The sequence below is a fragment of the Delphinus delphis genome, chromosome 8, assembly GCF_949987515.2.
Source record: "Delphinus delphis chromosome 8, mDelDel1.2, whole genome shotgun sequence".
NCBI classification, from domain to species: Eukaryota; Metazoa; Chordata; class Mammalia; order Artiodactyla; family Delphinidae; genus Delphinus; species Delphinus delphis.
Window position 1 is genome coordinate 31,941,701 of NC_082690.1, and position 13,630 is coordinate 31,955,330.

The following is a 13,630-nucleotide window of genomic DNA, read 5'->3' on the forward strand; positions in this document are numbered from 1 at the left end:
ATCATGATTGCAAAATCAAGTTACCCTAAGAAAAAAAAAGCATATCATGACACACCCCATGGCAAATGTCCTTTTCTGTTTTTAATCAAAGGATGATACAAGTCAACTCACGCCACGTCTCACTATTATTTTCTAAATTCTATGCAAACAGGACAAGGCTTCAACTGAAGAGAGACAAGAATGAAGAGGCTTCTTTTATTTTTGGTCCTTGTAACATTTTCTTCTGCATTTCCAACAGACCGAAAGATGGAATATGAAGAAAGTATGCAACTGGCTCAGGTACTGTCTCAATAAATATTATTAATGACTATCAATAAAACTTTTACTTTATTGATTGTATTGGGACTTAAAAAGACAGCTAGTTCCTACCAAAGAGTCCTGAACTTTCTTGTGAGGAGATGCTTTTCCTTTCCTTGGCTCTAAGGACATCAACGAAATTTGAGGGGTGGAGAGTAGGGGTGGGGTGGAGGACAGGCAGGATTTGCTACAACTTTAAGCAATAGTTACAAGTGAAGAGATAGTGAGAGTAGAAAGGGTCAGCCCTGAAAGAATGGAGGTCTCCATAAAAGCATTTGAAGACCAACCAGGAGAACCCAACTATATTTTGGAGCCACTTATCCCTGTATGTATGAAAAACACATTGTTTTGGAGATTCCCTGTAAAAATCAGTCCAATTTGCCATATTTGGTGAAATTATTTACATTTGAAAAATGGATAATCACATCTCCTCTAGAATTTGTTTCAAGGAAACACCAAAATGAAAGTAACAGCAACAATATGTAAGACACAAGATAATTTAACACACAGAAGAAGCTTGCTTCTCTTCTGTGGAAGTTCGGAGTCTCATGGGCTGTATGGGTTTAGCCAGTTCTGGTCACACATAGCTCAATGAGTTCTTGAAAACTGAAAACACAGGGTGACTCTTTGCTTTCTTCTTTGTTTTCTTCCTCTCTTCTTTCTTCTCTCACTCCTTCCTTTCCCTTGTTACTTATTTCCTTTTTCCCTCCTACTGCCAAAAAGGATTGCAGAAAATTTTGTTTTCTCCTGAGAGGGAGATCTGCTCTCCTGTAGTCTGTGCCTTTTTTTGTCTTTTTGGTCAGGCATATCTCAACCAGTTCTACTCTCTTGAAATAGAAGGGAGTCATCTTGTTCAAAGCAAGAACAGAAGTGTCATAGACAACAAAATTCGTGAAATGCAAGCATTTTTCGGATTGACAGTGACTGGAAAACTGGACTCAAATACTCTTGAGATCATGAAGACACCCAGGTGTGGGGTGCCTGATGTGGGTCAGTATGGCTACACTCTCCCTGGGTGGAAGAAATACAATCTCACATACAGGTAATGCTACTGCCCCTAATCTAAAGGAACATGAAAATAATCTCTAAGGAACAAAAATAATAATAGTTTATTTTACCGAGCACTTCCTGTGTGCACAGCACTTGATAGATTTTATTTATTCCGTCCTCCCAAGAAATTTGTGACATAGGCATCACTGCTATTACCACCTTAAACACAGAGAAACAAAAGCTTATTTACCATAGGCCATTTTACACAGCTCTTCTCAGCAGACTGGCTCTGGCAGATATGCTCTAATCTCTAGCCTCTGCCACCTCTATAAAAGCTCAGGACCAGGATCTGCCTTCTGATTGCAGATGCTTAAAGGTACAAATGAAGTGTGCTCAAGGGAAAATGGGAAGACCCTGGAGCACAACCAGTTCATGTCAGAGGTGTGTGAGTCAGATTGTCAAATCTAAGGTGGACCCCAGACATCTCAAGGACAGGGAGCTGGCTTATTGGCAGAAAGAAGATGAAGTGCACCTGTGACCTGAGATAGAGTCAGTGACTTTGACCACTGCTCTAGAGCCTTCCTGGCTGGCCCTAAAGAGTCCTTCTGATAGTTCTTCCTTCATCTTACTGAGCCTTAGGGATTGAGATAAAAATACGTTTATCAAGATAGGGAATATAAATTAAGGGAGATATTTTCCTGAGTAACAAACTCTTTGTGGCTTTCAAGTGAGACTCTTAATATATGACACATGCATAAGACTGATTTCTACAAGTCGTTTGAGAAAATAAATCTCAATTCTTTTTAGAAGATATTTATAATACAGTCATATACACAGCAAACACATACATGAGATTAATGATCTCCCACTTAAGATGTGATCTTAGGGAAATCATTTAACCTCTTTGAGCCTCATTTGTTAAAGTGTGATAATACTACCTGATGAATAGGGCAAATGAAAGATTGAATTATATAGCATACGTAAAAGTACCTTATTTAAATAGTAAAGTAGTGTACAAATGTAACAATAGCACCGTACCAAAAGTTACTGCCGCATATAATTGATGACATAGAAATTATTTTCTTTCCATAGTATGTGTTTACATGCATGTATAACCACCAATTGATATATTTTTGTTAATTTCTAAGAATCATAAACTACACTCCAGATATGGCACGAGCTGATGTGGATGAGGCTATCCAAAAAGGTTTAGAAGTGTGGAGCAAAGTTACTCCACAAATATTCACCAAGATTTCCAAAGGGATTGCAGACATCATGATTGCCTTTAGGACCCGAGGTAAGGTTTTCAGCAGAGAAAGCTATATGGCTATTTTCATCCCAGGAGCTTTGAAGATGCTGATCCTTTTTCCCCCCATGAATTGTATCTCAGTCCATGGTTGGTGTCCTCGTTATTTTGATGGCCCCTTGGGAGTCCTTGGCCATGCCTTTCCTCCTGGTCTGGGTCTGGGTGGAGACACTCACTTTGATGAGGATGAAAACTGGACCAAGGATGGAGCAGGTGAGCCCAATTTTCTTTATGAACAAAATTTTGTTATTCATACAAATTCCTAAAGGAATAGTTTTGCAACTAGTTGCTTTTTACTTCCCAATTTCCCTACGATTTTTCATATTCCAGATGACGTTGAAGAAAGTGTCCAATGTCTGTTCAAACCATTGTGCTTGTCCAGTTCAGAGCCTTATCCACACAACATCTTCATAAAGTTGCTAATCCTGTTATGATCAGAACATTCTTCCTTTACTCAGATGTTCATTCATATACCCACAATGCCTGAAGGGCCACTATGTGCCTGGAACTGCGCAAGGTGTTGTACAGACCACAAAGTTGTACTCGAAAAGTTCCAGCTCTTCAGATGTTCATGATCTTGTGTGATGTATAAAGCCTAGACCCACTCACCACCATACAAGGCAGACTGTGCTGTCTGTTATACCCATGGCAGAAGTCATCTCTGGCTTGAGGACTGAAAGAAGACTCTGGGGAGGTGGTGATTCTAAGTTAGTGATTGAAGGATGCTGTGTGGGTTCATGACCCATAGGAAGTCTGTTTATATGCATGAACCTCTTCTAGCTCTTGCCTGTCTGCCAGGGTATTAGACCCTGGTCTTTATATTTGACTTATTTCTTCAGACTAAGTGGGTTGATTTTATTTCTTTTCATGGGCCTCCCTGGCACTAAAATAAGAGATATTTTATTACTTTTCAAACAAAAAACAAAACTTTACAATAGTAAAAATATGTGCCTCAAATGAAGGAGCAGGTTGAGTAGACTCTCGGGTTCTCCCACTCTTTTTTTCTATCATTGACTACAGTCATCTTGGGTCTGGCATCTGGTTTCCCAGGTCCCAGGAAAGTGGAGGCTGTGTCTCTCTGGTGGATGGTACGCAAGGCCACAATTCAGTCCTGACCAAGTAACTCCAGACAGTCTGTGGGTCAGTTTTACAGTTTCTGCAAAACTGAAAGCCAGTGACTCAAAATGATGCGTGGCCACTCCTTGCTAAGTCTGATCATGTGATGTAATTGTTTTTCCAAGAGCTAGGAAACAAAGAGGGTAAAGAACTCAGTGCTGGCTGAACTTCAGGTACCGGGGAAGTCTGGAATTGGTTGCTGCCACTGCCACGTGAGTTACATCAAAGACAAGAAAATGAAAGGGGTGGGGTGACACCATGACCCAAACAACAGAATAGTTGAATGGGCCATGTCTGTATCTCCTGCTGAAACATGTCCCAATATTTCTCTGGATTTGGCCTAAAGGCAGTGTGGATATGTCCAATCAGGCAGTTATAGGAAATATCTTAGTGCTCACCAAAGTCAGAATGACTCCACTTTGTCAGCCAGGATTTACTTTCATATCTAGAGGTAGATATGAAAGTTTCACTGTCATTTTATCCCTATTAATTCCAATACTTAGTAGTAAAATTACTATTACGCATACTGCAACAGGCCCCTAGCCAAAGGGGATGTGTGGGGTCGATTACAAAAAAGTCCAATTTGATCTGGGCCTCAAGTTGGCAAAACTTGCTTGAGCAAAGCAGAGGATAAATATAGCCCTCCACCAAGTTATGGGTGGATAGCCAGGCAACAATACTAAAATGGGTTATCTTCTAACTACTTTGCTACATTCCCTCAGCTTTGAAATTTTTGGCCCTGGGGGATGCCCAATCATATAACTCTTACCTCACTGACGTAGAAGGGAAAATGCCTTCCTGTTCTCTAATAAAAACATAAAATCTCAAGTATATGTGACCTCCAATCAGATTTTTTAAATAGAAAATTTGGCAATAATGTATAATATATGATTACCTTCTTTACGTATATGTAAGCTCTCTCTATGGAAAGGGCACAAAAGTCTTAGTGTAACTTCCTTAAAAGCAATAGACAACCGTCATCTGCTAATCCCACTGTTTCCTAAGGGAAGGACAGTCACTGCGTGGTGATGTCAGAGGAATTTGTGCACATAGAGAGGCTTTCCTGAGAATCTCCCAAAGTGAGGTCAGTGTCAAGCCTGTATGTGAATGTAAATGTTCTACGCACACATATGTACTAAACAACTGAAACAAACCTCAGAGACCGCTACAGATGCAGTGTTGGGATGGAGAAGAGCAGTGGTCTGTGGCTTGGCAGACCTTACCTGCAGGAAGATGACACATGTTATCTGTAATAAAGGTGAAAACACCTTGCAAAGCACTTGCCTTTAGCAAACATTCAGAAAGTGTTTGACACTGATGATTATGTTGGTGATTATTAGTATTAATGATAATGATGATGATTAGATAGAGTGATTTCTAGGAGAAGGAAAAACTATTCACAAAGGTACTCATGTATTATGTATCAATGTATCCATTTAGTCACATCTCCAAGAAGGCAGCAATGTTGTCTTTTTTTCTACAGTATCATACAGCCTATAATATTGTCAGCACGTGAGAGACACTCTACAAATATTTGATAAATGAAGTCACGCGACAAATCTTTACTCAACATTTACTCTGACTCACGCTCTGCAATAGAAATGGAATATACAATAGTGTACAAGACATAGACCCTGCCCTCCAGGGGTTTACAGTCTAGAGGACACACTCTACCAAATGGCAATTAAAATTAGTATGATCAACCGTGGGATAAAGGGAACTATGGCAATGTAATAGGAGCACATAAGATAAACTCCAATCCATTTACAGAGGTCAGGGAGGAAGTGATGCCAAACCTGAGACCTGAAGGCTCTGCAGGAACTCTGAAGACAAAGTGGAGTAAACAGTTCTAGACAGAATAACCCAACCAACCCAAGTATTATAATTGTGGTGGAACAGAAGGCTAAAATGGTGAATAGGATTCAGATTAGAATCCTTTATAGAAGGTCTTGAAAGCCACGATAAATGTTTGGACTTCATTCAGATGATCTGAGTTTGAATTACTTTTTTAAAGAGTCACTTGTCCCATCCCCATCCAAAAGCACATGCAGTGATATTGCCAGCAGCAAAAGCCAGAGCAGAAAAGCATGAGCGTCCATGAAATAATTTTTTGCCATTCCATGTTCGTTTTGTGCAAACATCACTGGACAAAGCGCCATAACAAAAGGCTCAGCCTTTTCCTTCATGTCCATGGGCTTAGTTGCAACTCCAAGGACAGTCTTTTATATACTTAGAAACTTACAGACTGTGGGAGAGACAGAGAAATAAAAAGGCAAGTCCAACCATGCATGGTACAACTTCTGGTGTGGTAAAGTACAGAGTACTATGGTCTTGTATAGGAGGCACAGCTAACCATTCGATCATCCACATAAAAACCTGGATATCCAGCAACCATCACTAAGCAGTTTCTCAGTCACCAGGAATAAAAGATGATTAAGACATGGTCCCTGTACCGAAAGGGTACACAGCTTGGTGAAAGAAATAGACAATGCAGTACTTATCTGCAAAGACAGAATTAAGCACTGAGTCTACAGAAGCCGAGAGAGGTGCAATTAAGTCAACCTGGATAGGAGCTGGGGAATAAGAGAAGCCTCATGAGGGAGATGGCTCTAGGGGGATTCCTGAGGAATACATAGGATAGCGGGGAGAAAGGGGGGTGAGAAAGTAATACGCTGGGCAGAAGGGATGGAGATATGGAGACACAGAGATTAGAAAGAACATGGCATAGACGAGAAATGCAAATGATTCAATATGGCTAGCTCATGGAATGTGAAAATAAAATATGAGGCTGGGAAAAAAAGCAGGGACTCATTCATGGAAGGCCATGTTTAGGTATTTGGACTTGATCCTACAGCCAATGGAGAACCTCTGAATAATATAGGTAGGAGAAATATGATCACATTCAGCAGCCTAAAAACAACCAAAGACTGGCGGCTTCTCTCTCTCTCTCTCTCTCTCTCTCTCTCTCTCTCTCTCTCTTTTTTTTACTACTATCCATTTCTGAGACACCTGTTTCCTGCCATCTGTTAACTCTGGGTTATATTTCTCCATGATGTGACTAATACCAATTATCAGTCTTGAAATATTTCCCAGATAAATGATGGTGAATATGTTATAAGAATTATCTGCTGTTTGGCAAGCCTTTTCTTCATTCCCTTCAGTTACTTCCTAATTTCAGATGCAATCATTCTCCTTCTGAATGACTAATGTACTCATGTTTTCCCTGTTTTTGTTAAGGATTCAGCTTGTTTCTTGTGGCTGCTCATGAATTTGGTCATTCACTGGGGCTCTCTCACACCAATGATCAAACAGCTTTGATGTTCCCAAATTATGTCTCCCTGGATCCTAGCAAATACCCACTTTCTCAGGATGATATCAATGGAATACAATCCATCTATGGTGAGCAACGAATCTGAATATATGTGAACTGAATTGACAGCCTTACAGGAAGGAAGTTGAGAAAAATCACTTCTTGAAATATTATCATGAAGAAAATATTCTCTTGGGTAAGATCCTTCTGTAGGTATTTCTACATGCCTTCTTAATTCACTAAGGTATTTCTTTTCTCATCAAAGGAAGTCCACCTAAGACACCTGCTAAGCCAAAGGGACCCACTGTACCCCATGCCTGTGACCCCGATTTGACTTTTGATGCTATCACCACTTTCCGCAGAGAAGTAATGTTCTTTAAAGGCAGGTAAACCCATTCCCTTAAACACCTCAACTTCCTATGAAGATTTTTCTTTTCAAGAGATTTGGGGATAAGAGAGCTGTGGGGGTAGTGAGAATATGTGCCTTTACTTTTCGTTTTATAACTGCCCATATTGTTTGAATGTTTTATTCTGTGCACATATCTCTTACTTGTTTGATAAATTAATTTTTAAATGTTTTTAAGCAAATTTTTAAATTGCCATTGAAACAGAGTCTACTTTCAGTGACTTCTTAGCTAAAATAACACACCACTCCTGGTGGTGTGTTGGAGGTGGCTTATACCATTTCAGGATCCAATTGTTAAATTTTCAAGAATTTGGTAAACTGGTTCACATCACTTTGGTAGCTTGAAACTGGCCATGGTTGGAGTATTTACACCCTGGAGATCATCAAATGATAAAAATTAGGTTTTTTTCCTACCTGGAGAGCCAATTGTTAAATACGCATCAACAGACCTTTCCCTGAAGCTGAATCAACAATGTTAGCTGTGGTAGGAAATCTCTTCTCTCACTATATATAATTTACTGCACTTAACTTGCAACATGGTGTGTCAATTATGTATACCATGACCATATTTTCAGAACAGAGTATCAAGACATACACCAACTGACAAGGATATAGGGGCAAAAGAAAAGAATATCTGAAATCAGACTCCTGCCACCCACAACTATGTAGCACTGTAATTACATGCTGTCACTACCATGCTCTTAATAGTCGAGGCTGAGAGACCACTTGTCAGGGATGGGTAGACAGCATGGGAAGGAAAATGGACTATACGGACTTTTCAAGTCCTCCTCATAGGCTCAGAACTTTACAGCCAGAAGGGAAATCTGAGGAAATATTTAGCTATGCAAAAATAATAGCATTTCTTTATTCTAGCAAACATCAGCACCAAAAAATTCTTCTTAGATGGCTTGGTATTGGTTTAGAATGTTGGGAATTGCTGCTTTGGCAAAAATGAGGTGATTGAGCACACTGAGAACTATTTATGAGATTTCCATGGGTATTTTGCTACCCTAAGTTCCCAAAAGAGTGGGCACAAAGTCATGTCCTGACCTTGGTAGTCCAAAGGGTAGAATTGAACTCATAACCATCTAAATTTGCTGTGGAAATTTGTATTAATGCCATAAATTGTTTGAGGAAAATATCAACCAATTAGATAAGGGACAAGTGTCAGTTTGCAGCATTTTCATTGAAATAGATATATATACACTGTGTATAAAGTATGGTTTTCTGTCTAACACAGGCATCTATGGAGGATCTACTATGATATCACTGATGTTGAATTTGAATTGATCTCTTCATTCTGGCCATCTCTGCCAGCTGATATTCAAGCTGCATATGAGAACCCCAAAGACAAGATTCTGGTTTTTAAAGGTAATTTTACCCATCATTATTCCTCTTCTCCCTCTGGATGCCTGAACTGTTCAGTGGGTATTTTAGTGCAAGGAATATAATCTTCATGAATGAGCAAAATAGACAGGGCTTCTGCCCTGACCTGAGGTTCCTATTGTAAAGAATAACTATCCAAGGATTCTCAGTGGTTGTGAAGATAAACACCATCCCAACAGCACAGGAGAAAAGAAAACTGTATAACAAAAACTAAAAAGTGTTTTTTTCTGAAAAATAAAGGTAACCCATTTCTCTTCTGTGTTCCCTTTTTACTAGGGTTGTTAGATGTGGCGAATAAAAATAAAAGATGCTTTGAATTTTGGACAAACAACAAAATAATTTTTTAGTATAAGTATGTCCTTTGCAATATTTTGGATACACTTATACCAAAAATTAGTCATTGTTTATTTGAAATTCAGATTCAATTGGTATCTAATATTCAAATTAGCAACCCTACTTTTTACATGGATTTCACCAGATTACTTGCCTTTGAGAACACTTGGGTGCTGAAATTTAGGAGAACATGTCCAAATATACTTGACTGTTTTGTCAGAGTTGGAAAGAATTAATACAATGAATTCAATTGACATGGGTATGCACACTACTAACTATAGGTATATATTACTTGTGTAATGTTAATGACATAAGCAGCTAAAGAAAGCAGTAAGAATAAATGGAGACATAAGATTACTAAATCTCTAAGCATTGAACCTGAAAGGAACTAAGCATCTAATTATTTTCAAACTTCTTAAGACAGCTATTTCTCCCTTTAGGAGATAAATCAGAAGATAATCACTTTCTTTCTTCCTAGATGAAAACTTCTGGATGATCAGAGGATATGCTGTCTTGCCAGATTATCCCAAATCCATCCATATACTTGGCTTTCCAAGACGTGTGAAGAAAATTGATGCAGCTGTCTGTGATCGAAACACAAGAAAAACCTACTTCTTTGTGGGCATTTGGTGCTGGAGGCAAGTCTACAGACAATTGACCCTTTGTTTTACTCTGGAAAAAAATATCCAGATAGCTTCCCTTTAACATGGGCAAAAATAAAATTAACCTACAGTGTTCCTAAAGTGTTATCTTGAAGGCAATCTCAGGTGGATGGCATTCGCCAAACAAAAGAATGTTTCAATCAGTTCAAAGATCTTTCTCCAAGTTAAAAAAATAAAGATAAAATCATAAAGCTGGTGATGCCAACCAAACCACCAATGACAAACATATCTAGTCAAAATCTTTGAAACTCCAGGATGAGCTCTTATTTTGATTTAACAGTTCCAGAGAATAGCATCAATCCGGCAAATTATGTGGCTTTTTCCCCTCATAATTCCTTACTTTCAAGACATTATAAGTGATTTAACCAAACATAATCTTTGCCATTTTTATTTTATTATTCATCCAACTCGTTTTCTTCCAGTAGGACTACTTTTTTTTTCTACATCTTTGCTTGACTCCAAGGAGGCAGTAAAAAATTAAGCCCTCCCCCTCCAAAACTAAGATCCCCTGAAAACTTTTCAAATCCATGTCTCCAGGTATGACGAAGTTACCCAAACCATGGACAAAGGGTATCCACACAGGGTGGTAAAATACTTTCCAGGAATTGGTCTCCAAGTGGATGCTGCTTTCCAACATAAAGGTAAGTGCCTGACTATAAGGATACTTGGAAGACTTTGCTGACTGTGAAATAAGACAGCATGAAATCTTAAATGTTTCAATTTTAATGTCATTTTATTACTCTAGAGTACATGTAAATAATAATAAACTTTAATCTGAGGGCCTTATCAAAAACTGAATAGTAAGTTCTGAATTATATTCTCTGTCATACTATTTCAAAACTGCAAAAAGTACCAAAATTAACTATCACTGATCCAAGATACCTTATAAAGATACCCCCGAAGAGGTTTAAGTGTGAAAAATGACTAAGCACGTGAAGCGAACAGTTATTCTCAATCTTAATGTACATAGTTTAATATACACAGCTTGGGGTTATGAAACTACAAGTTCCTTAGAGCTTCTGAGGCAGTAGGATTGTGGGTAAGATCCAGGAATCTATAGTCTTAAAAGAACCTCAAGCAATTTAATGCATCAGTTCAGCTACTATATCTTCAGAGACAACAAACCAGACCATGCAGTAAGCAGGAGTCTAAACATGTTTTTGAGTAACACCATCTGTTATTCTTGTGAAATCTAACATGGAACCTCAAAAACTAAAACAGATTAACCAGAGCAACACTAGGAAAATGAGGATGTAGGGACCAAGGCCATACTCACATTTCTCCCCCTCTCTGAGACACTTTTTTGAAACCTAGTTTGAGAACCTCTGGCATAAACCACAGTCTGACTAGAAAGGTAGTAAGCCCTTGAAACTCATGTTTCATACCTTGCTTTTTTTTCAGGGAAATAAAAATAATATTTCTCATGTGACTGAGCAGAGTAAAATGTATCTATATATGTATCTATATAGTTACACATTTCTTTTCTCTCCATATAACGTTCAGTTATTTTATTCTATATTCATAAAATTTTAAAGTGTGGAATCATTGTATAGTGGTGCAAAGTAACTAATCATGATTCTCCCTCTCTAGGATTCTTCTATTTCTTCCGTAGATCAAAGCAATTTGAATATGACCCTAAGGCAAAGAACGTTACCCGAATAATGAAAACCAATACTTGGTTTCAATGCAGAGAACAATTACATTCATCATCTGATTTTACTATCAGCGAGGAAAATGTACATTCAGGGGGAGTGGAGATGTTTTATCATAAGAATTTAAACTTGCTTATTTTCAGTATTGTTCATGTGCTGAAAACCTACAGTTATCAATAAATTCATAGACCTAAAATAAACCTCAAGGGGTCTTTTAATCTGAACTCTGCTTCAAAGGAGAATAGAACTATTCTTTAACATCAAGTTGCCAGTCCTAGTTCTAAATATCTATCTAGTTAAGAGTCAAACAGCTTTTTGAGCTTCCTGATTCTTTTTACAGGAAGTTATGTGTAAACAAAACTCTCACTGGACTTTAAACATATTTTGTGCTTTGTAGACTTGAAGAAGTAAGACGTTTGTTATAATAACAAAATACTGAAGACATTTATTAAACCAATCTTTAGCATTCTATTTTGTCTGGACCTTTGGAGTTGGGGAAGCTTGATAAACTGCATCCCTTATCCCTACCCATGTTCTGAACCCACTGAGAAATAACATACAGTTGGGAGAGTAAAATACCACCTTTATTACTGAAAGGCTTATATTGGAGAATATATCTGTGGACAAGAAAGCTTCCTAATATCAAATTCTAGAGTGAGCTATACTTACAAGTCATGGGAAGAACTGGAAAGCACCATGCCTCCCCAAGAAAAAGTGAGCTGCCTACAGACTACATGGAGCCCAAAGAGAAAGAAACAAGGATGGAGCTTCATGTGCCTAGTTTCTGCTCCCAAATTCACCATTCAAATAAGTTATTCCACCTACCAAAGAGAGGAGTGAGAGCCTAGAGAGATGCAGGAAGTGTTACACTAAAGATGATCGCCCAAGAATTAAGAAACTAGCAGGAGTAGGAAAGTAGTGTTCCTTCGAACCCTCCCAATCCCACCCCAAGCATAGACCAATACAATGAACCATTCCTTAGAAAGTTTAAAAGCAAGTTGTGTGCACACTGATCTCATATAAAAGAAATGTAGAGATTTCTTGTGTTTCCTGTGTATATGGGTCAACTGGGCTTAAATCTATTGGTAGAAATTTCCTGTCATCTTTATATGTATCTGTTGTATGTTTAGAAACCCAACCATGTACCTGTTGGTTAAGTTTTACCTTTACACCCTCAAAGCTAAATGCTTAGCAAAGCTCTACATTAATTTTCTGACCCAAAAGATGGGAGGTTGTCAGTTGAACTTGATTCTGATTAGGTGATGGATTGAGTAGTGTCAACTGATAGAAAATAAGCACAGAATATCTCAGGAATTCCTACAGCTAGTCCTCCAAATCACACATTTTTTTCCTTGGGTTAAGTATTACCAGATTCCTAAAAGAAAGGGATATAAGAGGAGTTTTAAGATGGAGGAAGAGTAAGAAGTGGACATCATCTTCCTCCCCACAAATACATCAGAAATACATCTATATGTGGAACAATTCCTAAAGAACACCTACTGAATCCTGGCAGAAGAACTCAGACCTTCCAAAAGGCAAGAAACTCCTCACGTATCTGGGTAGGGTAAAAGAAAAAAGAAAAAACAGAGACAAAAGACTAGGGATGGGAGTGGCATCAGTGGGAGGGAGCTGTGAAAGAGGAAAGGTTTCCACACACTAGGATACCCCTTCATTGTTGGAGATGGAGTGAGGGGAAGCTTCAGAGCCACAGAGGAGAGTGCAGCAACAGGGCTGTAGAGGGCAAAGCAGTGAGATTCCTGCACAGAGGATCGCTGCTGACCAGCTCTCACCAGCCCCAGAGGCTTGTCTGCTCACGCACCAGGGCAGGTGGGGGCTGGGAGCTGAGGATCCAGTTTCGGAGGTCAGATCCCAGGGAGAGAATTGCGGTTGGCTGCGTGAACACAGCTTGAAAGGGGCTAGTGCGCCACAGCTAGCCGGGAGGGAGTCCAGGAAAAAGTCTGGAACTGCCTGAGAGGCAAGACTTTTTCTTGCCTCTTTGTTTCACGGTGTGCAAGGAGAGGGTATTAAAAGTGTCATCTAAACGAGCTCCAGAGATGGGTGTGAGCCGCGGCTATCAGCGCAGACCCCAGAGACGGGCATGAGATGCTAAGGCTGCTGCTGCACCACCAAGAAGCATGTGAGCAAGCACAGATCACTATCCACACGTCCCCT

At 39.1% G+C, this 13,630-nt stretch overlaps 1 protein-coding gene across 1 annotated transcript; it reads left to right on the plus strand.

Moving 5' to 3' along the window:
* Positions 1–180: 180 nt before the first annotated feature.
* LOC132428997 (matrix metalloproteinase-27) lies at positions 181–11,638 on the plus strand. Its single transcript, XM_060017204.1, has 10 exons — positions 181–279; positions 1,101–1,339; positions 2,436–2,584; positions 2,678–2,806; positions 6,947–7,108; positions 7,285–7,405; positions 8,666–8,796; positions 9,623–9,782; positions 10,344–10,447; positions 11,397–11,638. The coding sequence occupies exons 1-10, from the start codon at positions 181–183 to the stop codon at positions 11,636–11,638; spliced, it is 1,536 nt and encodes a 511-aa protein (XP_059873187.1).
* The last annotated feature ends 1,992 nt before the right edge of the window (positions 11,639–13,630 follow it).

Coding starts and splice junctions, on each gene's coding strand:
- LOC132428997 (XM_060017204.1), top strand. CDS start 181: ATGAAGAGGCTTCTTTTATTTTTGGTCCTTGTAACATTTTCTTCTGCA. Junction 2,807..6,946: donor CTGGACCAAGGATGGAGCAG/GTGAGCCCAATT, acceptor GTTTTTGTTAAG/GATTCAGCTTGTTTCTTGTG. Junction 10,448..11,396: donor TGCTGCTTTCCAACATAAAG/GTAAGTGCCTGA, acceptor CTCCCTCTCTAG/GATTCTTCTATTTCTTCCGT.